Raw genomic sequence first — 26,243 nt, forward strand, 5'->3', positions numbered from 1 at the left:
TCCGAACAGAAATCTAGAAATCCAGTCAAGGGAATGAGGAGAAGGGAGTGCAAACTGCAGCAAGGCTGGCTTTCTACACTGAAGTAGCAGCCATTACTGTCTAATAAAAGACAACCCCTATATGAGGTTGAAGCTCAGAGTCTAAAATTATTTACTGCATTAATGATCAAAAGCTCCCTATAATCTGGGCCACTACTGACACAATAAGTTGTACATTTTTCTGCCTAATATAATGATTTCTCACTGATATGTGGCAGAAATATTATCCTCAAGGCCAAGCAGAGAATTCCCTAACAATCAGAACTCTTTATTTCTTTCAGAAATATCTGGCAACTATTACAGGAAACTGCACTAGAGAACCCTAATCCAGCTGGACTTTTTCTTCGTTTCTCTTATATATTTCTTCTAACGACCAGGAAGTCCAAACTACAGCAAACGTTTTCCTAATGTGTTTTAGATAAAACTCTTTTACACATCTAATCATTTTCTTAACAACCAAACCATTCATAACATTTCAAACCCTGTGTGGGTTTTTTGATGGTGAAAGAGCTTATCTTTCTGTGGGAAGGTTTTCCGACACTCAGGGCATTCGTACGGTTTGGATTCCACGTGGGTTCGCTGATGTCTAGTCACTTTTTCTTTCTGGGAAAAGCTCTTTCCACACTCAGAGCATGCAAAAGGTTTTTCTCCTGAGTGGATTCTCTGGTGCCGAATTAACTGTGCGCTCTGGCAGAAGCATTTCCCACACTCGGCACATATGTACGGCTTTTCTCCGGTGTGCATCCTCACGTGAATGTCAAGGTAGGATTTCCTGCTGAAGTTCTTCCCACACTGAAGACATTCATAGGGTTTCTCCCCCGTGTGCATTCGCTGGTGTCTGATGAGTTGTCCTCTCTGGCAGAAACGCTTCCCACACTGCGGACACGCATATGGCTTCTCTCCCGTGTGGATCCGCTGGTGCCGAATCAGCTGCCCGCTCTGGCAAAAACTTTTCCCGCATTCGGGGCACTCGTAAGGTTTCTCTCCCGTGTGGATTCTTTGATGTGTGACGAGCGAGGACTTGTTGCTAAAACTCTTGGCGCAGTGGAGGCACCCGTATGGCTTCTCGCCCGTATGAATTCTCTGGTGGGTAATAAGATGTGAGCGAGTGCTGAAGGTTTTCCCGCACTGGTGGCATTCGTAAGGCCTCTCCCCCAGGTGGATTCTCTGATGCGCAAGAAGGTTCTCCCGTCGGCAGAAACTTTTGCCACACTCGAGGCACTCGTAGGGTCTCTCGGCTGTGTGGATCATCTGGTGGACGATCAGCCCAGACTGGTGCTCAAACGTCTGCCCGCATTTGCGACACATGTGGCACTCTCCTGCAGCGTGAATTAGGCCAATATCATCTGCCGAGACGTGTTTCTCTTTCTGAAGGTCTAGGCTCCATGCCTTCACAGTGTGCAGCCCGTGCTGTCTGTCAGACTCGTAGCCCTGATCGAAAGGTTCCGACTTCATGGAAAGGGGCCCTTGGAAATCTCTCAGTAAGACCCCATCAGATCCTGCTAGCTGGAGGGTGCCATTCAGATGAGTCCTGCCCGTGTCCTTCTTACTGGCTGAGCCATCACCTGAGGGGAAAAGAAGCAAGCAGAGACACAGGTCACTCCATGTGGCAGACAAGAAGGAAAAATGTTTATTTGCTTGTTTTCTCACTTCTCCTTCAGGAGTCAAGGTGGCATCTATAACACACACAGCCTCTTACTTTTCCCCAAAGCACAACCCTGTGAGGTAGGTTGAGCTGAGATGGAGGAGCTGGCTCAGAACCCCCTAGGGAGCTTCCGTGGCTGAAGGGGGACCAGAACCTGGGGCTCCCCACTCCTAATCCAACCACATAACCATTTCTTGGAAGGAGGTGACACAGTTTGGAGTGGGTAACCCAGACTCCCTCACTTTGAAATGAAATGCTATTCCCACTATTATTGATGCTCCAACATTCAGTGCTGTTTCTTGTGTCAGGGTTCCTCAACCTTGGCAACTTTAAGACAGGTGGACTTCAACTCCCAGAATTCCCCAGCCAGCAACTGGCTGGGGAATTCTTGGAATTGAAGTCCACCCATCTTAAAGTTGCCAAGGTTGAGGAGCCCTGGCCTGTGTAACTAAAAGCATATAGTCCACATTCAAGAGGGAACTCAAGTTTTATTGAAGTAGAACCATCTTTTTCTTAAAAACGTTTGGATTTAAACAAATTAAACTAGGATTCAAAATAAGACAATGAGGACTGAACCTCTGGATTAACTGTTGAGAATGCTGACATGCATACAACTGCCCTGAAAGCAGAAACCAAAGAGAAGTGATGAACCAAGCCAACATGTTTCTCCCAGAAGAACTGGCTAATATAAACCCCATCAGCTGGTTGATTTAGCCCTCTTGGGGCAGATTATTCACCCAGAAGATTGTCTTAGTGTTATAGGATTTTATAACTTCTATAAGATAATAGAACTAGTATTATGATTCACTGATTTCTGAGGAGATGTTTCTCTTGTGATTTCTTGTATCTTTAAGGCTACAGCAATTTCAGAACTGATCTTTACTGCTACATTTGACATTTTCTATTTTCTTATTATTTTCTACTATCTTCTCTTCTATTATCTTTGGCTTAGATACTACTCCAATCCTGTCTCTCTCCCAGCTCCAAGACAGTAATAAGATTAAAAAGAGAAACATAGCAGTATAACAGATATATTTCTCAGCACTGAGGAACAAATGAAAGCAGAGTGTCCAAGGCATGCGTGGGGAGAGTATCACAAGGGATGGTGTGATGGAAGCCCCAAACCCATATATTACAATCACTTCCCTGCGAGCAATAAGGGCAAACCATCAGACTGTTGAACCATTTCTAAATGAAATTGTTTGCAGCGGACGAATTGAAATGTCCAGCATGGAGGAACAATTTGAATAGTTTCCCACAAAGCTTCATAAGCCAGAATGACATATTTCTCTTGGGGCTAAGTGGGAGAATCAGTTGATTCTCATCAACTGATGAGTTGATCATCATCAGTTGATTCACATATTCACCTCTATTAGAATCAGTTGAATTGTCAGAAAAAGGGGAATCAGCAGCCCTGGGTGGCCCAACACCGTAGATTGCTTTCCTGTGTATGAGTGCCACATTGTGGCCCTTCTCTGCAATAGGTACTCACTTTCACAGTCCACAAGTGTCAAGCAAATTCCCTCCTGAGATCCTCCGGATAGTATCCTGGGTGTTTCCACCAACGTAGGAGGAACCTCCTCCTGGGGACCGCCTTCTTCTTTGATCTCAGTTGCAGACAAGATATCTAGTGAGAAACAGAGAGAAAGAGAGAGTGAGAGAAGTAAAAGGAGTGTCCTCAACAGATCCACGGGGAAACAAAGGGGGTGTCACAGTGATGCAAACAGCGTAATAGCATCAGAAAGCAAGACCCACACCTTTCCCACAGGGTATACCCCCCAAAAGGGAAGAGCTGGTGGCCCAACACTTTTCCTCATTCTAGCCAAAGCAGTGAAAGTCTGCCGATGCCAGACTAGATGACCTTGTTTGCAGAACGGGAGAAAATCTTTGGAAAGAGAGACAATAACTTTGGGAGCAATTTATTGTAGACACAGTGCAATAAAGTTTCAAGATACCCTCCAACTGTTGAGGGCATCCCAGTTTTCTTAATTTTCCCCAGGATATCACTCTACCTGTAATTTTCCTTCTTTCTACTGGCTCAGAAGACCAGATGAATGAATCTTGCCCTTCTTCCAGCCGGGCAATAAGGTTTGGTTTGGAAATAAAAAATCCTTTAAAAAAGAGAAGAACGTTAAGGAATTAAGGTCTTATCCCCCCCATTTTCAAATAATCCAACTTTGAGAATTGTGGATTACTAAGGAAGAAGAAGGAAGTATCAGTAGGCTTAAAAGAGCCCCCAGTGTGTACAGAAGCAGAAACTAACATTAAAGAAGGGAAACCAAGAGGAGAAAACTGGTTTACAAAACTTCAAAGAGGACCAAACATGCTCAAAGGCTACAGAAAACTAGATGTTTCTTGTGCAGAATGGGAAATAAGAAGTTCTCCCACTGATTGGAACCTGGAGGAGAAAAACTCCTCACTGCAACACTGCGTTCAGAAGCACTAAGTGGATAAAATAGTGGTAGTGTGTTGTGCCAGTTATAGAAAGTGGGGGCCCTGCCTGCTGGCTTAAGACTACCACTGCAAAACATCAGGGGATCACTAGATGGCAATATAGAGTTATCATTTTCTGGATGTGGTTTGCTGCCCCCTAATGGCCATCTAGAGTTTGGCAGCCCAGAGATGATGGTCCTTGAAGAAGTAGGTCTGAAGCACATGAGGGACTCAAAGCAAGCCACCCCCCACTCTCCTTGGTCACCTCTCAGGCAAGACAGGGAGAAGGACCGTACCCAGAGCAGACACATCCTTGTAATTCTCCAGCATGACCTCCCTGTATAGAGCTCTTTGGTCCAGATCCAGCAAGGCCCACTCCCCCTCGGTGAAATACATGGACACTTCTTCAAAAGTCATCTGAAAGAAAGTGGGAACTTCTCAATGGTTTGTGGTCAAGGCAACCTCAGGATGGAAAGAGTCCTTGAACTGGGACTGGAGAACTTGTGGACCTCCAGAACTTGTTGGACTACAAACCCATCACCTTGATACCGGAGGTTAGGGCAGAATATAGCTTGAGTTAAAACCATGCGTGGTAGCCCTCCCCAACCTAGCGTCTTTAATGTACTGTATATCCTCTGGGTTGAAGAAGACTGATAGGAAATCTCTGAACAAGGTGAAACGATTCACTTTACTTCCAAAATCTCTTATGGAGGCTAGATCACTTCTCAAAAGAACCCCTTTCTTATCTCCAATTTAAAAAAAAAGACAGCCACTTGATCTTAAACAAAAGCAAATATGAAAATGTTCAACTGTATCAGTTTAAGTCTATAAAATGAAATCTAAAACAACAGTCAAGGTCGGGAAACTCCAAACCCGGTATTTTCCACACTTGGCAACTCCATGTGTGTGGACTTCAACTCCCAGACTTCTCAACAATGGCCACAATGGCTGGGGAATTCTGGAAGTTGGAGTCCACACATCTGGAAGCTGCCCAGATACAGAAATACTGATTAAGAGCTCTATCTCCCTGAATATGAGATACTGATTGGATAAAGATTTATTCTGGATTATAAAACCTGCATCAAATCAATGTACTTTCCCAACTTGAGGTATCCAAAGTTCTCCAGAACAAGGCTGGAGAAGCTCGTAGCCCTTCCAGATGTTCTTGGACTCATTTCCATCAATACCTATCAGCCTGGCCAAAGGCTGAAGATGAATCTTGAAGTTCCACAACATCTGGAGGGCTGCTGCTTCCGCTATGCAATTAAATCAAGACATTTGGGAGAGCAGGCATTCACTATCCCCAACTTTCCTACCCTGATGCCCTCCAGCTATGCCAAATGTCAACTCTCCAAACTCCCACCTCACCTGGCAACTGGGGAAGACTGCATTTTCAACCACATAACAAACCAGCCAGATCATTTTTCTGTGAAAACTCCTTCTTTTCTTCTGCTCAGCCCTTACCTGAGTTTGTTCTGGAGCAGATGACCCGGAACGCCGCAGGGAGACCATCCCAATGGCTGTGAAGCAGAAAGGAAGAGTTGGGAAAACTGAGTATGGCTACCTACACCCTAGTCTTTGAAAAAATGACTCTACTTCCAATAATCTGTCCCTCCTTTCTAGATTCACAATAGCCCCAGGACGTAGATCAGCCCCTGTGGATGAATTGGACTAATGGCAATTCCCATGACAGCGAACCACCCATCTGCAGAAGAAACAAGGTTGGAGAAATTGGCCCTCCCTCACTGAAGATACACAGGATGGCAAAGTTGGAGCAGGAAAAGTCACAGTCCCTCCCATAATGCCCCAGGTCCATCGCATAATCACTCAACCTCTTACTGAGCAAGCTGGTATCCTCGCTCTCCTCCTCCTCTTGGACCTCTTTGTCTGACTGTCCTGTTTCGACATCCAGTGGAGACCCAACGGCAGCTTTCATCTTTTCCTCTCCAGATGACACCAGTGGCACCTGGAGTAACAAAGAACATTTCTTAGCTTCAAAGTGAGGTGACCCCATAAACATGCCGTTTCCTCCATGCCCCCAGAAGAAAATAAAAAGATACGTAAACATCACTGATGCTCATAATTGGGCTGTCCAGAGCTTTGGAGAGCACAGAAGGGCAAAAATAGCCCTTTCCTGTACGATCTTAAAAGGGCAATGATTTCCCCAGGATTGTGGCAACCCTGAGAAAAGCTGTGGCTGCTTCTAAGGGCAGCACACAGGTGCTACGTTAGCACCCCGACACACTTTGAAGTGCCTTTTGGAGGGTGAAGACAAAGTGTGGCACAGCTGTACTAAGCAGTCTGCACACTGATGTGTATTTAGAAGTGCTTCAATTTAGGTGAACTGCAGAGGTTCAAATACAAGCAAGATTTATACATGCCAGGAGCAATATAGGACAATTTAGTCAACTATTGGACAGCACTTCAAATACGTGAAGATGGAGATCATGTCTCTTAGATCTTCTCCACCCTTCCTGGATGGTGTTCTTTAATTCTGCAGGTCGGGGACCAACTCGTTATACCATCAGTGGGCATCCTTAAGTTTTCTATTTGTTCTTTTTTGTTGTTGAGTTTTCCAAACACACCTATAACTTTGTGTTAAGACTGTGTAACAGAAAGCACCACACCAAGACAGAAACTTTTAAGCTAAGTCAATACATTTCCATGGTCATCACAAGGCTGGAGGTCACCTGACCCCTCCTGAGTGTACTCCAGGTGGTTACCTGACTCACCTTTTCTTCCCAGCAGCCTCTGGGCTCCTCCTGACTCCACAGGAAGTCCTCGGCCAGGGCCACCGCTTGGGCGCAGGTCTCTGGTCCGCCCTCCCTGACCCAGCTCTGCATCTCCTGGGGCAGGATGGCCAAGAACTGCTCCAGGATGACCATCTCCAGAAGCTGCTCCTTTGTATGCTGCTCTGGCTTTAGCCACTGGCTGCAGAGGTCCCGGAGCCGACTGCAAACCTCGCGGGGTCCCTCCACTTCCCGGTAGCAGAAATGCCGGAACCGCGTCCGCTGGATCTCGGAGCTGACGCCCTCTTGGCCCAGAAGGTCCTCCGCCTTCTTGTCCCCTTCCCCACCTTTGCCCTCCAGATTCTGGTAGATCCCTTCGGTTTCTCCCCTGAGGCCCATAGCAAGGGGGGCTTCCAGCCACTGCTTGGTTCCAGATATGTCCTCCAAAGAGTGTGGTGGCAACCCACTGATTTCACCTCTGCTTTGAAGCTGTGGACACAGCTCTCCTGAACACACGGGCCACAAGGTACTCCACCATTCCTGCCCCTGGGTTCCCCATGGCTCGGTCATCTCTTCCTTGGGCTCTTGTTTCACCTGCAACAGTGTCACCCATTTGGGGAACTTGTCAGGGGTTCCAACCTGCACAAAATTGTGGCCCTTTCTTCCTTTTCGAGATTCCTCCTCCCCATTCCTAAGTTCAGGGGCTGCTGTCATCTCCATTTTAATGCCTGCAGGTAACTCGTGAGAGAAGGGGAAGTTCCGCAGCTGGAGATCCACAGTGGCCATCACACCTCCTTCTCTAGACATGGCTTCCCCTCAGATTTCCTTGGGCATCTGAACTGGGCAGCCACTAGCTTTTGTTGTCCAGAAGGGCTACGGGAGAAGATGGGTCACACGCAAGGGGAGGTTATTCTGCATTTCCAAGGCAGATTTGTCCCTGCAGGAGAGGAGACGCAAGGCAGACAGATTAAACACACCAGGAGGGTCCTCGCTCCCAACACATCATTTGGATGTCCTCTTAGACCAGGTCAAAGCCTCTTCTAGTCCAGCAAAGCAGCCAAAAAGCAAAGCAGAGAAACATTCACAAGGGACAGCAAGCAGCATGCTTCCCCCCCACCCCCGCAATATTATTTCACAGAATTTTCTCCATTATTTTCCTTGAACCTATGGGGGAAAAGGATATTCCTGAACAGGACACGAGAGGAAAAGCAATCTCCTACTGTTGTTCCCAAGCAAACTGGGTTCAGAGGTAGACTGTCTCTGGATGCGGAGGATCCATTGAGTCCACAGCCATAGCCTCCCCTGATCTCAGGCCCTTCCAATGTGTTGGGCTAAAAGTCCCATGTGGGTCTGGGAACTCTGGGAGTTGTAGTCTGGCGTGCTGGGAGGATACCAGGGTGAAGAAGGCTGACCTTGACTCAGTCCTATTCTATGAGGATTCTTCATTCGTGGCCTCCCTGAAAACAGAACCGGGTCAAATTCAGACCTCAGAGCCTCCACTGGTAGCCCAAATGAGAGCCTGCAATCTCATTGCGGTCCAAACAGGCTGTTAATATTACAAATAATGATCAGCCCTGCCTCTGCTCCCCTCACTTCTCTGCTGGGAAGGGTTTGAAAGCTCCCTCCTCTGGCCCCCTCTGGTTTGAGGGCACAACCCTGATTCCCCCCCCCCCGCATGAAGACTTACGCGGGCCTGGCCCAGAGACATTGACAGAGGCTATTCCCCCCACCTTGCTCGCTCACTCTTCCCTTTTGGCATGATCTGCCAGGCATTAATCGCACAGAAGGTGCAGGTCAGGAGGCGCCCCCCAAACCTCCCCAAGAAGGAGGTGGTGAGCTCTGCGCCACCTTTTGCAGAAGATGCACAAGGCCTGGGGCCGCTGTCCTCACCGTGATCCTTCCACTCCCCCCGCCCCCATTCTGCTCCCTGCCTTGGCCTTCCCCATCCCCGGCCAGCGCCATCTCTGCACCTTCTCCTCCGGACTCACCCCAGCAGCCGCCTGGTGAGCCGGGCACTTGCAACTCCCGGGGGACCCTCTGACCCAAGGACGCCTGGGAAGGGCAGAGGGGCCTCTCCCCCTCCTGCCTCCAGAAAGGGAGGGAGGAAGAAGAAAACCACCGGAAGGTCCTTTCCTGTTTTCCATCCCTCCTTCTCCCCCCTCTGGAGCCTTTCGAGGCATCTGAGCCCAAGCAGCGCTGGGACGCTGTCCAGAAAAGACAGGATGGCGGGCTGCCCCGGGAAGCAGAAGCCACGGAAAGGCTCAAACGCGCTGCAATGATGTTAGGATTCGGGCTCACGATAGTGCAGGATTCAGGGGCACCACAAAATCTAACCGAGTCAGCGCAGGAGAGGCTTTTCACGCGGAGATGCCCCAAAGCGGTCGCTTGGCCAGATGTGCCGCACAGAAAAACAGGAGGGCAGCAGGACCCGGAAGAGCATGAAATCTAGAGCCTTGAAATCTGGGGCCGGGTATTTTTAGGAAAGGATCAGATGCATCAGGATGCTGGCTGGGGAATTCTGGGAGTTGAAGTCCGCACATCTTAAAGTTGCCAAGGTTGAGAAACACGCAGTCTTTAGATATTAAGGGTAGTACATGGGCAGGGTGTGAGTGTACATTATTTTTTTATGCTGATGATAGTTGGACAATTTTGGGTCAGTACTCCACCTCTGTGCCTAATTTTATGAAGATTGTAGGGTATTTTGGAAAGTATTCTGGTAGCAAAATAAATTGGGATAAATCTTGTTCACTTCCTTTGGGCTCTAACATGCCAATCAAGTTATGTAAAGAGATATGTTTTGTGATTGCTACTGAGTATATTAAATATTTTGGGCTTTATAGATTCAAAAATATTTTGAAATATGCAGAAATAAGTATGTTGAAACTTTTAGAAAGGGCTGAATTGAAGGTTAATAGATGGCTTAACATTCCTTTAAGCTTGTGGGATAACATTAATGTTATTAAAATGAAGATTGTTCCTTGTTTATGTTCTTAGAGGTATTTTTATGTTAATACCAAATAAGTATCTCCTTTGGATTGATGGTTATTAGGAAATTTATTTGGGATAGTGGACCACCTAGGTTTTTCTTGGTGAAATTGAGATTAGGTGGCCTTAATTTATCTGATTTCGAACAATATAATTGGGCCAGTATTTTATCAGCCACCTGCATGTTGAATGAAAGCATACTTGAATATTACCCGTTATGGGTTAAGTTGGAAAGTTATTTTCTATTTTATTTGCTGCCATGGCAAGTGCTTGAAACAACATATAGCAGAAAAGGTGTTTTATTTCCAGGAGTGCGAGCTGTGAGAAATCTTTCAGCCATATTGTGACATATATCAAGATTTGATAGAGACTCATGAATGTTTAAATCATTCTATTGGAAAGTTTGGGCGGAAGCTGGGATGGTGGCTTTAAATCAACCATAAGGATTTTTCCCGACTACCAACTGAATTGGGTCTTCACAATTCACAACAGTGGAGGTATCTTCATCTTAAGCATGTTCTAATGGATCAATATCCACCAGACGTTTTGGCTGCCTCTGGAACCCATGAAAGAATCCAAACCTATGACATTATCTCTAGAATATTTTTAAAGTGGACATTTCTGGGATGCTTCAAACATAGATTTAATTAAATTCAATTAATTACACTGAATTAAATTAAATTAAATGGTGTTAACTGATCTGAGATTAAAGTGGATTCATCAGAAATTTGTATTTAGGGTGTATTGGTTTCCCCAGAAAATACATTTGAAAGGATGGTCATCTGATTTTTTTACTGGAGGTACAAAAAATGTGAGAGTTCACTGACCCATATGACACGGTCATGTGATCATTTGGTATCATTTTTGGAGACTGTATTAATGTATATAAGCAAATTTATGGGGGCATTTTTAAATGTTAAATATGTTAATGTAATGTTGAACTATGTACCAAAGCTTTGGAATTGGACAATGTATCAGGAATTATGGTGGTATTGAGTATTTGTGGGGGGGGGGAAATAAAAGAATGATATTAAGAAATTGAAAATATGTTATTCCAGGTCTCAAGGAATGGTTGTCGGAAATGTGTGATCTATCTGTTTTGGAAAAGGTGGCATTTTCCACTAATCAAAGGATGCAGCAAGACGTGTTACTATGGCAAAAATTTTATAATATTTTACAGCAATATTTTGTACTGTTCATATTATAGTATTCATTAGTAAACTGGACTATTGATAAATATAAATGATAAAGGTTGGTTTTTTTCTTTTTTCTTTTCTAGTCTGTATTTTTAGTTTGTTTGGGATATGAAGCCGTAGTCATTGTGAAAGAGGGTTTTATAGTCCAAAGTAGATCCGCCCTGGGTGGAATTTTCCTCCTTTCCCCGAAGAAGCATCACGACCTCCCCTCTGGCCCTCCAATTCAGAGCTCAGCCCGGCCACGATTTCCAAATCCTCCAGAACGGAGCCCCGGCAGGAGGCTGCTGGGTCCCGATCCAGCAACACCCAGTTCGTGGCAGTCGGGCGGTCTCCGGGTGGGGGCGGCCTCCCCGGGCTCCAGCCCCCTCTGCGCCCGGACCTTTGCTTCGCACTGGGGAAAGGGCCCCTTCCCCAGCCTGCCCCCCGTCCGCCGACGGCAAGAGACCCCTCGTCTGCCTCGCGAGCGGAACCCACCCAGGACCCCACAACCCTTTCCCGCAACGTTGATCGGCCATCCGCAGCGCTTCGGCTGACTCACGCAGACACTGGAGCAGGAGGGCAGAGCAGGACGCTCTTCCCATGCGCAGAGGAACACCCGACAGGGTCGCCCCTGGGGAACAGGCGATGTTCCAGCGCGCTCGACCCTGGCCGGGCTTGCAGGGAAGGGGGAGGGGGAGAAGGAGCTGAGGCCTCAAAGGGGCGGGGCTGCCAGAGGAGGCGGGGCCCGAGCGGAGCCCCGAAGCCCCGCCCCGACTGTGCCCCGCTCGCGCGGCGTCCCCGCCCCCTCCGCGAGTCCCCCCCCATCCGCCCCCCCGCCTCGGCGCCGGACCCTCGGAGGGCTCGCTGGGCCCCGGCTGCGGGCAGGTAGGGCTCCCCTCCCGCGGCGCCAGCCCAGCCGGCCCGCCCGCCCGGAGCGCCTTCCCCGCCGGCAGGACCGCGGCTGCGGCGCCGCGCCTCGGCCCGCGTCCCCGGAGGCTGCGGAGCTGCGAGACCTGCCGGGGGGCTGCCCGGGCCGGGCCGGGCTGGGCGGACGCGGAGCCTCTGAGGGGCGCCGAGCGAGCCTGGCCCGCGGGAGGGGAGGGGAGGGGAGGGGGGAGCCCTCGGCGCTGGAGGGCGGAGCGGAGGGTCCCGGCGGCCCCTGCGGGCCTCCCGTGTCCGTCGGGGGTCCTCGGAGGGGAGGAGGGGCTTCGGGGGCCCGGGCTGAGCCCGGTTCTCCCGCCCGGGAGGGACCCCCTTCCTCGGCGCCTCGTCTGGACGGAGAGGGAGGATTTCCCCGCTTTCAGGCCAGCAAAACCGGCCCTGCTGGCGAGCGGTGGGAGAAGCCCTGGAGAGACTGGGGGAAAGGGAGGGAAGCAGCAGCTGAGGAGTGAGGGAGGGGAGGGAGAAGTGTTAGTCTGTGGTGGCAAAAAGAGGCATGTCCACATATTCCTACGTGGGATGTACGATCTGTATGTATGGACCTATGTGACGCACGTCCTGCCGTGGTCCTTGGTGTGTGACACAAGTAATCTATATCACCTCCCAACCGAGTGAAAGGAAAATGCGGAGATCACAACAGTTCAGGCAAGCAGATGGGGAGCGACAGGGACTCTTATTAATCTTGCTAAGAAATGGGGAGGGGAGGTCTCAGGTTAGATTCAGAGGGAAAATCCCAGGGTTGCTTTGATTCGGATTGGGGGAATTGAGGGTTTCTGGGCACCTCCATAGCTCATGTAAACTGTCTCCCAGCGATCATTTGGACTATTTTAGTAGCTGAAGAATGAAACTGCACTTCTTTTCCTTAATCCAACAGGTGCCGCCTGGAAAAACTTGTGCCAAAAGTTTTGCTTGCAAATTGTCTCTGGTTAGAAAGCCCTGCAAGGGAGCCGCCCCCGGAAACCATGCAGGGGGAGAAACCCTTCGACCGAAGGCCCCCTCAGGGGAAGCTGGGGAGAGTCTCCACATGTTCTGAGTGCGGGAAATCCTTTGCTCACCGGTCCCTCCTTTTGATCCACCGGAAGGGGCACACGGGGAATGGATCGCATCTGTGTTTGGAGTGTGGGAAATCCTTTCCTGGAGTGTGGGGCTTTGCCAAACATCTCAGGAGCCACCCTGGACTAAGGCCCTACAAATGTGGAGAGTGCGGAAAGCGTTTTGCTAAAGGCTCGGACCTTGGAGCCCATCAGCGAATCCACCGGGGAAAGAGGCCTCAGGAATGCTGGAAGCGCCACAAAGGTTTTCCTGAGAGATGGTGTCTTTCTAGGCCTCAGAACAGCCCAACTGAAGAGAAGGCCTGCAAGTGTGTGCAGTGTGGGCTGTGCTTTTCTCAAGCATCTGAGCTTCTTAAACATCAGCAAATCCACACCAGAGAGAAACCTTATAAATGTCTGGAGTGTGGCAAATCATTTAATGAAAAATCGACCCTTAAGAACCATGAGAAGATTCACACAGGAGAGAAACCTTACAAGTGCTGGCAATGCGGGAAAGACTTTACTCGCAACTCACAACTTAGGATCCATGACAAGGTTCACACAGGAATAACACCTTATAAATGCTTTGAGTGTGGAAAATGTTTTACTTGGAGTTCATCTCTTCGGAGCCATGAAAAAACACACAGAAGGGAGAAAAACTGTCTAGAATGTGGGAGATGTTTTTCTACCAAATCAACCTTTTTGCAACATCAGAGAATTCACACTGGAGTCACACCCTATGAATGCCGAGAATGTGAGAAACGATTTCTGGATTCTTCTGAACTTCATAGACACGAGATGAGGCACAAAGAGAAACCCTATAAAGGTGAAGAGTGTGGGAAATGCTTTTCCTGGAAGCCACATCTCGGTTCAAACCAATGTGTCTCCACAGATGAGAAACCATACAAGTGTGGGGAATGTGGGAAATCTTTTGCTCGAAAGGGAGGACTTTGGGAACATCAGAAAATTCACACAGGGGAAAAGCCCTATCAATGCATCGAGTGTGGAACATTTTTTCGTACAATATCAGGCCTCAGACATCATGTGAAAGTTCACACAGGGGAAAAAAATTACAAATGTTTAGACTGTGGGAGAGCATTTGCTTCTCAATCTTCCCTTAGAAATCACAGCCACCTAACACATATAGGGGAGACCCCCTATAAATGCTTGGAGTGCAATAAATGTTTTTCTGGGAAAGCAACTCTTTTGAAGCATCAGAGAATTCATACTGGAGAAAAACCTTATCAATGTCTGAAGTGTGGGAAATCTTTTCCTCACAAAGAATATCTTAGAAACCACGAAAGAATTCACACAGGAGAGAAACCTTACAAGTGTGGGCACTGTGGAAAGTGCTTTACTTGCAACTCACACCTTCATGCCCATGAGAATATTCACACAGGAATAAAACCTTATAAATGCTTTGAGTGTGGAAAATGTTTCACTCAAAGTTCATCTCTTTGGAGTCATAAGAAGACACACAGCGGGGAGAAAAATGAAAAGTGCCTGGAATGTGGGAAATGCTTTTCCGAGAAATCACACTTGGTGCGACATCAGAGAGTTCACATTGGAGACAGACCCTATGAAGGCACAGAATGTGAGAAACAACTTGTGAACACCTGTAAACTTCGGATACTTCAGAAAGGGCACAGAAGAGAGAAGCCACATATATGTGCTTTTTGTGGGAAAAGTTTTATCTCAGCAACACAGGTTCAGATTCATCAGAGAATCCACATGGGGCAGAAGCCATACCAATGTGGGGAGTGTGGAAAAAGTTTTACTTCAGCAGAGCAGGTTCCAATTCATCAGAGAATCCACACGGGGGAGAAACCGTATAAATGTGGGGAGTGTGGGGAATGCTTTTCCCGAAAACAATACCTTGCACAGCATCAGAGGGTCCATACAGGAGTGACGCCATACAAGTGCATAGAATGTGGGAAAAGTTTTACTCAAAAGGCAAGCCTTTCGAAACATCAGAACATTCACACAGGGGAGAAGCCCTATCAATGCATGAAGTGTGGAACGTATTTTCGTAGGAAATCAAACCTCACATGTCATATGAAAATTCACACAGAGGAAAAAGATTACAAATGTTTAGACTGTGGGAGAGCATTTGCTTATTCGTCATCCCTTAGAAATCACAGCTTAATGCACATAGGAGAGAGGCCCCATAAATGCTTGGAGTGCAATAAATGTTTTATCAGGAAAGATAGTCTTTTGAAGCATCAAAGAATTCATACCGGACAGAAGCCTTACCAGTGCCTGGAATGTGGGAAATCTTTTCTTTACAAAGAATGTCTTAGAATCCACGAGAGACGTCACACAGGAGAGAAACCTTACCAGTGCGGGGAATGTGGGAAGTGCTTTACTTGCAACTCACAACTTTGGGTCCATAAGAAGATTCACACAGGAGAGAAACCTTACAAGTGTGGGCAATGTGGGAAGGACTTTACTCACAAGTCAAAGCTTTGGATCCATGAGAAGATTCACACAGGAATAAAACCTTATACATGCCTTGAGTGTGGGAAAGGTTTCGCTCAAAATTCATCACTTCAGAGGCATAAGAAAACACACAACAAAGAGAAAAATGAAAAGTGCCTAGAATGTGGGAGATGTTTTTCCGAGAAAGCACACCTGGTGCGACATCAGAGACTTCACTCCGGAGACAGACCCTATGGATGCCCAGAATGTGAGAAGCGATTTGTGGAGTCTTCTGAACTTCGGAGACATCAGTTCAGGAGGCACAGGGGAGAAAAACCCTATAAATGTGGAGAGTGTGAGAAAAGTTTTACCTCAGCAACGCAGGTTCGGATTCATCAGAGGATCCACACGGGGGAGAAGCCGTACAAATGTGGGGAGTGTGGGAAATGCTTTTCCCAAAAACAACACCTTGGAAGGCATCAGAGGCTCCATACAGGAGTGAAGCCATAGAGATGCATAGATTGTGGGAAATGTTTTGTTCAAAAGGGAGGACTTTGTGAACTTCAGAAAACTCACACAGAGGAAAAGTCCTATCTGTGCACCAAATGTGGAACATTTTTTGTAGTGGATCAGCTCTTAGAAATCATATGAAAGTTCACACAGGGGAAAAAATTACAAATGTTTAGACAGTGGGAGAGGATTTGCTTGTCAGTCATCCCTTAGAAATCCCAGCTGTCTAATGCATATAGCAGAGACGCCCCATCAATTCTTGGAGCATGTTTTTCTCAGGTGGTCTTTTGCCGCATCAGAGAATTCACACTTGAGAATAACCTTATCAATGTGGCAGACGTTTTTCCTGATAAGGAGATCTTCAGGTACACATGAGAAATCACAGAGGAGACAAAGTTTACAAATGTGTAGAGTGAGAAAGTTTTAGCTTGCCAATCAAAATTTAATATTTATTTATTTATACATCACATTTATATAGCCGTCCATCTCATACAAAGGATGCACTACAGAATCCAAACTGGAGAAAAACAATTCAATTGTGAACAATGTGGGAAATATTTTTCTCAAGAGCCACATATTAATGTTCACTTCAGTGTCGGGAGTCTGGGGAATGTTTTGATCAGGAAGCAGCATTAATGACTCATCAGAGAGTCCACATAGGAGGAAAGACAATGAGAAGTGTGAGAAATGCTTTGTAGAGAATTCAGTATTAGAGAAACATCAGAAAGTTCACAAAAGGAAAAGTGTTTAAATGTTTGGAATGTGGAAAATTGTTGGAAGGTCAGTCGGACCTCCGGAGCCACCAAGGAATCCACAAAAAAGACCCACGTGAATAGAGTGTGGGAAATGCTTTTCCGAGACAGAGTATCTTGGCGTGCATGAAAGAGTTCACGAGAGAAACCCTGCAGCTGTTTCCAGTGCGGGAAATCTGTTTCCCAGTTAGATGCACGTCTTGCACACCAAAGCGGCCCCAAGGAAGAGGGCCCAGAAATGGTTCAGCAGAAATCACATTTGTTTACATATCAGAGGATCCAGACCGGAGAGAAACCACACAAGTGCGCTGAGTGTGGGAAATCATGTGCTTCAAAGGCCAATCTTTTGCGTACATTTAAAACTTATCAATGTTTGCAGTGTGGAAAATGTTATGCCAAAAACATCTCTTAATAAGCACAAGAAGCTCATAATTCTGGAGCAGTGTGTGAGGAAAATGCTTTCCTCACACAGCATCTATGACACATGAGAGAAATACTGTCTGAACGGGGGGAAAGATTGCTCAAATGACGAGTATCTCTAAATGTCTCCACCACAACCCTTACCTGCCCTCATTTGTACTCTTGTATTCACACACGGAAGAACCCCCAAGAGACTCTTCCCCAGAACAGAAGAAGGAAACCCTGTTTAGGCTCCTAAGGTAAAGAGAGGTCACGGAAGTTGCCTTCTGATTGCATTGCAACTAAACGAAAGGGAGATCCCACTGTACTCTTGGATATGTATTTATCTCCCAGCTCATTGTAGAAGTCCTGGTGGTCTCCCATGTAACACTGCTGGGCTTTCCAAGAGTAGCCGAGGCTGTCCAGGTGTGGCCTCTTACCTGAGTCCAGGCTCAGAAAAACACAATTAAAGGGAGTCTCTTAGGCCTGGCAAGATGGTATAAAAGAAAGTCATGTGTCTGGTTAAAAATAAAGGATATTTTCAGGAGCTTCACAGAAAAATTGCAGAAAGAGAAACGATTTGGACTAATATCTTTCAAACACCAAGAGTCTTTTTGGAGTTGGGCAGCTTTAGCAAATCCAGTAAATAATAAAAATCCTACAGCGCAGCAGACAGAAGCTAAGATGTAGGATTGATCAGCCTTGCTCTAAAAGAAATAGAAAGTGAGGAAGAGTTTGTCCGTGTTGAAGAACCAGAGAAAGATCAAGATGCTTAAGGAAAAGGACAAAAATTCCAGCCAGGGAGGGTCTACCTTGCACCAGAAAGGCCACATGCACAATGTCCATGCTGTAAAGTCTCCATTGAATATTTTTTTAAAATAGCGATTTTGTTCCCCTTTTCTTCCTGTTTTACCCCAGGTGGCGGGGTTTGAAATTGCTGGGTGTGAAAATTTTTATCCACGAGGAAGTGGGTCGTTTAATGAATTCCCTTCTTTTGTTATTCTACGAGCAGGAAATATAAACATGGAGATAGGAATTAGAAAAGCCATATCAATGTAGGGTTGAATTAAAGGGAACCTCTCTGCTCATGTTAGCAAGTAGGAAAACCCAGCAAAAGGAAGAATAAACATTGAAGAAGAATAGTCCCCACTGACATCATAAAAAAGCTGAATTCATTTTTATTTTTTTAAGTTCATGAACGCCTGATTCTAGCCCTTGAAGTATTGAATAGAGATATAAGACAGGATGAGAGAATTGCTAGAGTGAAGATGACAAGAGAAATAGATAAACTAAGGGCATTTGCTGAGCACTTGGTGGTAATTTGGAAGGAATAGAAATATTAATGGATTTTGATTTTGTTAAAAGATTTAACAAGAAATATGAAAATTGAAGACGAAATAGAATTGATGGGAAAGCTGCTTTTAAGATTGAGAGAAAAGTAAAACACTTGGATGTTGTTATGATTCATATGAATTGTATGTTATTTCAAAATAATTATATGAAGGCGTGGAATGAAATCAAGAAGGATATGTTAAGAAGGGAAAAATTACACTTGTCATTGTTGGGGACAATTTCTATGATAAAAATGCATGTATTAACTAGAATGATGTTTCTGTTTCTAACAATACCTATCCTGACAACTGATGCAGCCCTCCAGCCCTGCCCATGAATCGTGGCCAATTGGCCAGAGGGGGCACTCACTCCGGGGGATTCTAGGGAATGCAGAAATGCTGGTGGTTCCCTCTTTCCACCCCTGTGGTACCTCCCAGATGCAACTAAAATTATTCTTGACCCCCTCCCTTCAGGAGTTGACGCTGCATCGGGCCACGCAGACCCATTCGGTCCCCCTCCCTGGGTGATCCGGTGGCCAAGCAGAGCCTTCGGGCGGCTGGTAAGGAAGGCCCAAAGGCCGATGGCTCTCGTCCCCCGTTGCTCCCTCGCAGGTGGCACTGAAGACGCCCTGACTGGGATTCAGGAGGTAGCAAACCAGCCCCCAAACTAGCAACTGCTGAATTTGCCTGCTGTGTTTTAAAATGGGCCAAATTTGGAGATTGCAGAATCCATCCCGTTTCTATACGTTGGCAACGTTAAGATGCGTGGACTTTAATTCCCAGAATTCCTGAGTCAGCATGCTGGCTGGGGAAGTCTAGGAATTGAAGCCCATGTATCTTAATGTTGCTAAGGTGGAGAAACTCTGGTTTAAGTGAACAAAGCATTTTGGGCTCACCCTTTTTTGAATATTTAAAGGATTCCACTTTCGCAGCCCCCAGTGGGGGAGGGAAAGTGGGGGCTGGTTGGGTTGTGGCAACTTGGCCCTCGCCCTTCCAAGCTGGACAAAGCGGGTCATGAGGTTAGCTGTCACGTCATTGACTTCTTCGGGCCTAGCTATTTCATTTGAACCCAGCTTTTGAGGCCAATGTTTGGTATCTTGTGTCAACAGTGTCCTTAAGAAAAACAAAGCAGTACTGTGCAGACCCCTTAATGGCATGTAAATTCAAAAACGATCATAGGAGTGTGCACTTCAACTCCCAGAATTCTCCAGCCAAGGTATTCCCTGTGGCGTAATATAGAAGCGAATGTTGGATTTTGAAGAAGCAGGATAGGAAGAGTATTGACGCTTCCGAAGTTTAGCGTTGGAGAAGACTCCATGGACAGCCAAGAAAACAGACAAATGGATTACAGACCCAGAGTTCTCACCCAAGGCATAAATGATCGGGCTCAAAATTTATTTTATTTATTATTTTATTATTGGATTTCTCCCCCGCCCATCTCCCCCACAATAGGGGACTCTGGGCGACTTACAAAAACATTAAAACTATAAATATATCTAAAACATAATACATCCAGAATTAAAACAATACTAAAAAAGGAAAATCCAAGAAGATAGACAATCAGGCTGCGGACAGCTGGCCACTATGGGGCTAGCCATCCACCTGCTTGAAGCATTCCCTCCCCACACCAGGCCAAGTGACAAAGCCAGGTCTTCAAGGCCCTTCGGAAGGCCAGGAGGGAGGGGGCCAATCGCACCAAGGGGGCAGGATGTTCCAGAGAGCGGGGGCTGCACCGGGAGGTCATGCTGGAGAACTATGAAGCAGGGGATGGTCTGGGTCCGAACCCCTTGGCCCACCGGTCGCCCCCCCCACTCTATCCCACCTAGCGTTTGGGACAGTCCTCTTGCCCAGTCGTAGCTAGAGATGCCGGGGATTGAACTGGGATTTGGGGGCATCTGCGTGGCAGGGAAGTCAAAAAAGTTAAGATGGCGCTTGCGGCTGTCTGACTGATATGCCCGTGTTTGATATACAGTGCATTCGGAAAGTATTCAGACCCCCTTCACTTTTTTCAATTTTGTTATGTTGCAGCCTGATACTACAATTGCTCAAATTCATTTTTTTTCTCATTAATCTACACCCAGTACACCATAATGACAAAGTGAAAACAGAATTTTAGAAATACATATGTATAAATGACCTGGAAGAGGGATTAGAAAATAGGATTATATTATTTGAAGACAATACAAAATAATGGGGATAGAATCGTGATTCAGGAAGATCTTGACAAGCTGCCAAAATGGAAGAAAACTGCCAGATGAAGTTCAACAGGGACGAGCGCAAAGGCCGACCTCTGGGTAGGAAAACTCAGTGGAAAGAGGAGAGAGATCATCTGGGGCAGAGCGCCTGTGAAAAGGACCTGGGTGTCTCAGTCGATATCCAGCTGCACCTGAGCCCGTTTGGAGTAGTGGTTCAGGCTTCAGGCTAGCAACTGGGAGACCCTGAGTTTTAGTCCTGCCTTGGGCACAAAGCCAGCTGGGTGACCTTGGGCCAGTCCCTCTCTCTCAGCCCCAGGAAGAAGGAGGCAAAGGCAAACCACATCTCAAAATGTTGCCAAGAACACTGCAGAGACTTGCACAGGGAGCCGCCAGGAGCAGGACTGACTTGAAAAATTCAGAGCTACCTTTCTCCTTGCGGGGAACAGCTCTCCTTGCAGAGGAGCCCTCGCTGTGCGATGCGGGGCACGACGAAGATCTTCAGGTGGCCGACCGAGACCTTTGGGGGGCGACCCTCCCCAGCGCGGAGGGTCCGGATTCAGTCCCCCCCCGCCAGGAGGGGCAGCATCTGCGCTGGGGGGCGAGTCCCGGGAGCCCCGCCAGCCCCGCCCGGCAGCCTCGAGGCCGGGGTGGAGGCGGAAAGAGCTGCCCGCGATGCTGCCCTCCCTGCCATGGAAACGGCGCCCGGGCTGGCCGAGGGAAGCCGCGGCAAAGGAACAGCCGCGCTGGGGACGAGGACCTGGCCCAGGGGGCGGGGCCAATGGTGGGCTCAGGCCCTTCCCTGCCGGCCAAGGCTCCCGGGAGGGGCGGGGCTGGCAGAGGAGGCGGGGCCCGAATGCAGCCCCGGAGCCCCGCCCCCCGCCTCGGCGCCGGACCCTCGGAGGGCTCGCTGGGCCCCGGCTGCGGGCAGGTAGGGCTCCCCTCCCGCGGCGCCAGGCCGGCCCGGCCGCCCGCCCAGAGCGCCTTCCCCGCCGGCAGGACCGCGGCTGCGGCGCCGCGCCTCGGCCCGCGTCCCCGGAGGCTGCGGAGCTGCGAGGCCTGCCGGGGGGCTGCCCGGGCCGGGCCGGGCTGGGCGGACGCGGAGCCTCTGAGGGGCGCCGAGCGAGCCTGGCCCGCGGGAGGGGAGGGGAGGGGGGGAGCCCTCGGCGCTGGAGGGCGGAGCGGAGGGTCCCGGCGGCCCCTGCGGGCCTCTCGTGTCCGTCGGGGGCCCGGGCTGAGCCTGGTTCTCCCGCCCGGGAGGGACCCCCTTCCTCAGCACCTTGTCTGGAGCTGTTTTCAGCTGGGAAGCTACACGCCCCTTGGCTAAACCATGATTGGTTTAATCATGATTTGTGGACCTAGCATCCTTGGTGGAGTAATTCCAGGGTTGGGTGGATGCGAAAAGCATCTGTTTGAGGGCTGAGCCCAAAGTCTGACCTGGGCAGGTAGGACATTCTTGGGGAGACGAGGCTGCCTTTCAGAAATGGAGGGCTGAATTGGCCCGCAACATGAAGTATTGCAGACCTTCAGGAATAGATTTATGCCCTCCCTAAACCATAAAGGAACAGGAAGTGATTCTAGGAGGAGGGCCATGTTAGTCTGTAGTGGCAAAAAGAACCGTGTCCACATATACCTACATGGGATATATGATCTATATGTATGGATAATCTAACACATACATATAGATGGTATATCCTTGCAGCGTGTCTCCCTCCCACCGTGCTAAGAAACAGAGAGGGGAGATCTCAGGTCAGATTCACAGGGAAAATCCCAGCGTTCCTTAGATTCAGGTAGGTGGAATCGAGGTTTGGGGACACCTGCATAGCTCATGTAAGGGGTCTCCTAGCTATTGTTTGGGCTATTTTTGGAGCTGGACAATGAAACTTCCTCACTTCTTCACTTTTTCCTTCATCCAGCAGGTGCTGACTGGAAAAACCTGTGGCCAATGTTTTGCTTGCAAATTGTCTCTGGTTAGAAAGCCCTGCAAGGGAGCAGCCCCCGGAAACCATGCAGGGGGGGAAACCCTTCAACCGAACCCCCTCTCAGGGGAAGCTGGGAAGACTCACCACATGCTCTCAGTGCGGGAAATCCTTTACTCACCGGTCTCTCCTTTTGATCCACCAGACGGTGCACACAGGGAATGGATCACATCTGTGTTTGGAGTGTGGGAAATCCTTTCCTGGAGTGTGGGACTTTGCCAAGCATCTCAGGAGCCACCCCGGACTAAGGCCCTACAAATGCAGAGAGTGCGGAAAGCGTTTTGCTAAAGGCTCGGACCTTGGAGCCCATCAGCGAATCCACCGGGAAAAGAGGCCTCAGGAATGCTGGAAGTGCCGCAAAAGTTTTCCTGAGAGATGGTGTCTTTCTAGGCCTCGGAACAGCCCAACTGAAGAGAAGGCCTGCAAGTGTGTGCAGTGTGGGCTGTGCTTTTCTCAAATGTCAGAGTTTCTTAAACATCAGCAAATCCATACCAGAGAACAACCTTATAAAAGTCTGGAGTATGGCAAATCATTCAATGAAAAATCGACCCTTAAGACCCATGAGAAACGTCACACAGGAGAGAAACCTTACAAATACATGCAATGTGGAAAGAGCGTTGCTGGTAATCCGCAGCTTTGGGTCTATGAGAAACTTCACGCAGGAAAAATTTCTTATAAATGCTTCGAGTGTGGAAAATGTTTCACTCGAAGTTCATATCTTCGGAGCCATGAGAAAACACACAGAGGGGAGAAAAATGAAAAGTGCCTAGAATGTGGGAAATGTTTGTCTACCAAATCAAATCTGGTGCGACATCAGAGAATTCACACCGGAGATACACCATATGAATGCCCAGAATGTAAAAAACAATTTGTGGATTCTTCTGAACTTCGGAGACACCAAATGAGGCACAGAGCAGAGAAACCGTATAAATGTGAGGAGTGTGGCAAAAGTTTTATTTCGCCAGCTCAGATTCTGATTCATCAGCGAATCCACACAGGAGAGAAACCATATAATTGTGTGGAATGTGGGAAATGTTTTGCTCAAAAGGGAGGACTTTGGGAACATCAGAAAATTCACACAGGGGAGAAGCCCTATCAATGCATCGAGTGTGGAACATTTTTTCGTACGACAACAGCCCTCAGATGTCATATGAAAGTTCACACAGGGGAAAAAAATTACAAATGTTTAGACTGTGGGAGATCATTTGCTCGCCAAATATCCCTTAGAAATCACAGCCTAATGCATATAGGTGAGACGCCCCATAAATGCTTGGAGTGTGGTAAATGTTTGTCCAGAAAAGAGACTCTTTTGAGGCATCAGAGAATTCATACTGGAGAAAAACCTTATCAATGTGTGGAGTGTGGGAAATCTTTTCCTCACAAAGAGTATCTTAGAAACCATGAGAGGCTTCACACAGGAGAGGAACCTTACAAGTGTGGGCAGTGTGGGAAGTGCTTTACTTGCAACTCACAACTTCGTGCCCATGAGAAGATTCACACAGGAATAAAACCTTATAAGTGCCTTGAGTGTGGAAAATGTTTCACTTGGAGTTCATCTCTTCGGAGCCATGAAAAAACACACAGAGGGGAGAAAAACAAAATGTGTCTAGAATGTGGGAAATGTTTTTCCAACAAATCAAGCCTGGTACGACATCAGAGAATTCACACTGGTGACAGACCCTATGAATGCCCAGAATGTGAAAAACGATTTGTGGATTCTTCTGAACTTCGGAGACACCAGATGAGGCACAAAGGAGAGAAACCCTATAAATGCGAAGAGTGTGGGAAAAGCTTCTGTCAAAAGACAGTACTTTCAGAACATCAGAAGATTCACAGAGGGGAGAAACCCTATCAATGCATCAAGTGTGGAACATATTTTCGTAGGAAATCAAACCTCACATGTCATATGAAAATTCACACAGAGGAAAAAGATTACAAATGTTTAGACTGTGGGAGAGCATTTGCTTATTCATCATCCCTTAGAAATCATAGCCTAATGCATATAGCAGAGAAGCCCCATAAATGCTTGGAGTGTGATAGATGTTTTTCCAGGAAAGATACTCTTTTGAAGCATCAGAGAATTCATACCACAGAAAAATCTTACCAGTGTCTAGAGTGTGGGAAATCTTTTGCTCACAAAGAATATCTTAGAAGCCACGAGAGACTTCACACAGGAGAGAAACCTTACAAGTGTGGGCAATGTGAGAAGCGTTTTACTTGGAAATCAAAGCTTACAGTTCATGAGAAGCTTCACACAGGAATAAAATCACACAGAGGGGAAAAAACCAAAAAGTGCCTAGAATGTGGGAGATGTTTCTCCCAGAAATCGCACCTGGTGCGACATCAGAGAATTCACACCGGAGACAGACCCTATGAATGCACAGAATGTGATAAAAGATTTGTGGAGTCTGCTGAACTTCGGAGACATCAGTTCAGGAGGCACAGAGGAGAAAAACCCTATAAATGTGGAGAGTGTGAGAAAAGTTTTACTTCAGCAACGCAGGTTCGGATTCATCAGAGAATCCATACAGGGGAGAAGCCATATAAATGTGGGGAGTGCGGGAAATGCTTTTCCCGAAAACAACAGCTTGGAATGCATCGTAGGGTCCATACAGGAGTAAAGCCATACAGATGTATAGAATGTGGGAAGTGTTTTGCTCAAAAGGCAGGACTTTGTAAACATCAGAAAACTCACACAGGGGAAATGTCAGGCCTAGCCCAAATAACTCCTGGAGACCATGTAGGTTCAATCAGCAAGGTTTATTAGCCAGCGCCTGTTTACAGAAATCATCTCAGACTCACCACTAGTTCCCAGGCACAGCTATTCACTATCTTCTGGAATGTTTAGGGATGCGCCAGCTTTCTCCGCTTATCTCCAGAGCATTGCTCTGGAGATGAGAACCCCGTTTTCACCCCCCTTCCTCCATTCCAGTCCATCACAGGAAAAGCCCTATCTATGCACCAAATGTGGAACATTTTTTCATAGTGGATTAGCCCTTAGAAATCATATGAAAGTTCACACAGGGGAAACGATTACAAACGTTTAGACTGTGGGAGAGCATTTTCTTGTCAGTCATTCCTTAGAAATCACAGCTGCCTAATGCATATAGGAGAGACACCCCCTAAATGCTTGGGAATGTTTTGATCAGGAAGCAGGGTTAGTGACTCATCAGAGAGTCCACACAGGAGGAAACACAAGTATGAGGAGTGTGAGAAATGGTTTGTAGAGAAATCAGTCTTAGACAAACATCAGATAGCTCACAAGGGGAAAAGCGTTTACATGTTTGGAATGTGGAAAATTGTTGGAAGGTCAGTTGGACCTCTGGAGCCACCAAGGAATGCAGAAAAGATATAGAGTGTGTGAATGTTTGGCGTGTGGGAAACACTTTTTCCCAGACAGAATATCTTGCTGTGCATGAAAGAGGTCACATAGGAGAAATCCTATTGATGCTTCTAGTGTGGCAAATATTTTTCCTAGTTATTTGACCGAGCCAGGTCACTACAAAGGCAAAGGATCTTAGATACAGAAGCCCAAGCAGAAACTGATGGTTTTACCCATAATATAATTGCAAATAACCAAATTCTAGTGAACAAACCAGTCTCATACAGGAAAATACAGGAAAATCCCTTAGGATATTCGATACTGCCCCTGTGGTACAGGTGCCATTGAAACCACAGTCCATGTT

General features: G+C 47.4%; 3 protein-coding genes across 7 annotated transcripts; 2 read left to right on the forward strand and 1 right to left on the reverse strand.

The window, feature by feature from the left end:
- Window positions 1-286: 286 nt before the first annotated feature.
- Window positions 287-11,701, reverse strand: LOC103057800 (uncharacterized). 5 transcript variants are annotated; one of them, XM_025176748.2, is made up of 9 exons: window positions 8,835-9,063; window positions 8,259-8,303; window positions 6,850-7,783; window positions 5,957-6,083; window positions 5,582-5,637; window positions 4,414-4,534; window positions 3,697-3,795; window positions 3,177-3,311; window positions 287-1,604 (listed from the first exon to the last, which is right to left on the reverse strand). In XM_025176748.2, exons 3-9 carry the CDS (start codon window positions 7,651-7,653, stop codon window positions 505-507), a joined length of 2,442 nt encoding a protein of 813 aa, XP_025032516.1. In that variant the 5' UTR covers window positions 7,654-7,783; window positions 8,259-8,303; window positions 8,835-9,063; the 3' UTR covers window positions 287-504. The 5 variants fall into 5 exon arrangements, with proteins under 5 accessions (XP_025032516.1, XP_087985569.1, XP_025032515.1 ...); XM_088129443.1 differs by lacking the exons at window positions 8,259-8,303; window positions 8,835-9,063 and adding an exon at window positions 11,566-11,701; XM_025176747.2 differs by lacking the exons at window positions 8,259-8,303; window positions 8,835-9,063 and adding an exon at window positions 9,181-9,538.
- Window positions 11,686-18,671, forward strand: LOC103058432 (uncharacterized). Its single transcript, XM_088129352.1, has 2 exons — window positions 11,686-11,891; window positions 12,820-18,671. The coding sequence occupies exon 2, from the start codon at window positions 12,908-12,910 to the stop codon at window positions 15,902-15,904; it is 2,997 nt and encodes a 998-aa protein (XP_087985478.1). The 5' UTR covers window positions 11,686-11,891; window positions 12,820-12,907; the 3' UTR covers window positions 15,905-18,671.
- A 3,155-nt stretch (window positions 18,672-21,826) lies between these two features.
- LOC112543172 (uncharacterized) lies at window positions 21,827-25,313 on the forward strand. Its single transcript, XM_025177385.2, is given in 3 exon segments — window positions 21,827-22,368; window positions 22,495-25,047; window positions 25,049-25,313. Coding segments are annotated over 2 exon segments (2,592 nt in total). The 5' UTR covers window positions 21,827-22,368; window positions 22,495-22,585; the 3' UTR covers window positions 25,179-25,313.
- Window positions 25,314-26,243: the final 930 nt, after the last annotated feature.

This window comes from Python bivittatus, unplaced genomic scaffold (genome assembly GCF_059951505.1).
Source record: "Python bivittatus isolate LINGU-HERP-01145 unplaced genomic scaffold, Pbiv_v1 ctg000810_np1212, whole genome shotgun sequence".
Lineage (NCBI taxonomy): Eukaryota > Metazoa > Chordata > Lepidosauria > Squamata > Pythonidae > Python > Python bivittatus.

Excerpts from the sequence above, each read along its gene's own strand:
- LOC103057800 (XM_088129443.1), bottom strand. The coding sequence starts at position 7,653 with ATGTCTAGAGAAGGAGGTGTGATGGCCACTGTGGATCTCCAGCTGCGG. Across the intron at positions 3,796-4,413 it reads CAAGGATGTGTCTGCTCTGG|GATTTTTTATTTCCAAACCA; the intron begins GTACGGTCCTTC and ends TCTTTTTTAAAG. Across the intron at positions 1,605-3,176 it reads GACACTTGTGGACTGTGAAA|GTGATGGCTCAGCCAGTAAG; the intron begins GTGAGTACCTAT and ends TTTTCCCCTCAG.
- LOC103058432 (XM_088129352.1), top strand. The coding sequence starts at position 12,908 with ATGCAGGGGGAGAAACCCTTCGACCGAAGGCCCCCTCAGGGGAAGCTG.